Here is a 1,399-nt window from a genome sequence, read left to right on the forward strand (position 1 = left end):
GGGCTATCTCTTAGGCTATTGAGTGGTTGTCGTTGCTGAGCGTGTAGTGTTTGATTAAAGAGATGAGTCCAATTGTTGTGCATTTTAGAGTTTAAACCCTAAAACCTAAAACTATCATTGACAGAGAAGTTAATCGACCACCAAAGTTAAGTTACCAGTTGGGGTACGTGAGATTTGAATAACGTTTATATAAAGTGTGACTGCCACGAGCCATCGTCACACGGTTAATGCAAACATACACTCACCACACCCAATCTAATAACACACCCCCACTACACACATATGACTCATATGCACTCTTTCAATTTATAGACACAGACTATCGGGGGCTTCTGCTGCGGCTGCACGGGGACGGCGGGTCGCTGCAAGACGCCTACACCAAAATAGACCAACGGCTCAAGCGGGCAGCCGAGTACGTCAAAACATGGTACAACTACCAGGCACTCTGGGACATGGACCTCGAGAAAGGTACACAAGCAGGCAGGGGATGCACTTTAAGGGGGGGGGATGTGTATATGTGTATGTGTGTGCATACGTGTGCACGTATGTAGTTGTGTATATGTGTATATGTGTGTCATGTGTGTTTGCGTATATGTGTATGTGAGTATATATGTGTGTCCGTGTGTGGATGTGTGTGTATGTGTATGTCTGTATGTCTGTATTTGTGTACATGTGTATTGTATGTGTGTATGAGGTATGTATGAATATGTGTATATGTGTATATACACACACACATATATATTTATATATATATATATATGTATGCGTATGTGTATGCGTATGTGTTCATTTGTGTGTGTTTTCATATATCTGGGTTGAGTGCTAGGAATCTATTCGTGGATGATGTGTGCCATAGTCTGCAAGTACTTGTCACACGGATGAACCTATTAGGTATGTACCTACATCTCTCATATATGCTTCCTTATAGTGGGCTGTCCGTTGTAGTGACCATCCCTTCCCTCCCATGAGACTACCACACATGCGTATAAGCATAGTGGTCTGCTCAGTGTTAGGGTCACAGCAATGTACTACGATTGCCTGAGTGCACATGCATATTATTATATTGTGGGGTCGCTGTTGTACGCATATTTATATTCGTGTAACGATTCCGTTTATTCACATGTTCTGGTCTGTATGTTCACAATCTCCGAGAATACGACCGATGAAATGATCAGGTCCGAGATACTTGCCGTTTGAGTGCGTGTTGTATCCGTACCTACCAGACTAGATGGACCGTCAGTGGTTAGTTTCTCTAAATAGTACCAGGGCCCTGATCTAACAATTTCTCATAATTCATCTCCGTGTATGCAGTCACCGCTAAACTGGGAGATGACAACACCATGTGGCTGCAACTGCTGGTGGAAATCCAGGAAGCAAGACGGTGAGCTACATTTATATG

General features: G+C 43.2%; 1 protein-coding gene across 1 annotated transcript; it reads left to right on the forward strand.

Moving 5' to 3' along the window:
• Nucleotides 1–227: 227 nt before the first annotated feature.
• SARC_15573 (hypothetical protein) lies at nt 228–468 on the forward strand (the record flags this gene model as incomplete). The annotated part of the gene is made up of 1 exon (XM_014290307.1): nt 228–468. A coding segment is annotated over one exon (241 nt), but the record flags the coding sequence as incomplete, so codon positions are not given.
• Nucleotides 469–1,399: the final 931 nt, after the last annotated feature.

The sequence above is a fragment of the Sphaeroforma arctica genome, assembly GCF_001186125.1.
Source record: "Sphaeroforma arctica JP610 unplaced genomic scaffold supercont1.6353, whole genome shotgun sequence".
Lineage (NCBI taxonomy): Eukaryota > Ichthyosporea > Ichthyophonida > Sphaeroforma > Sphaeroforma arctica.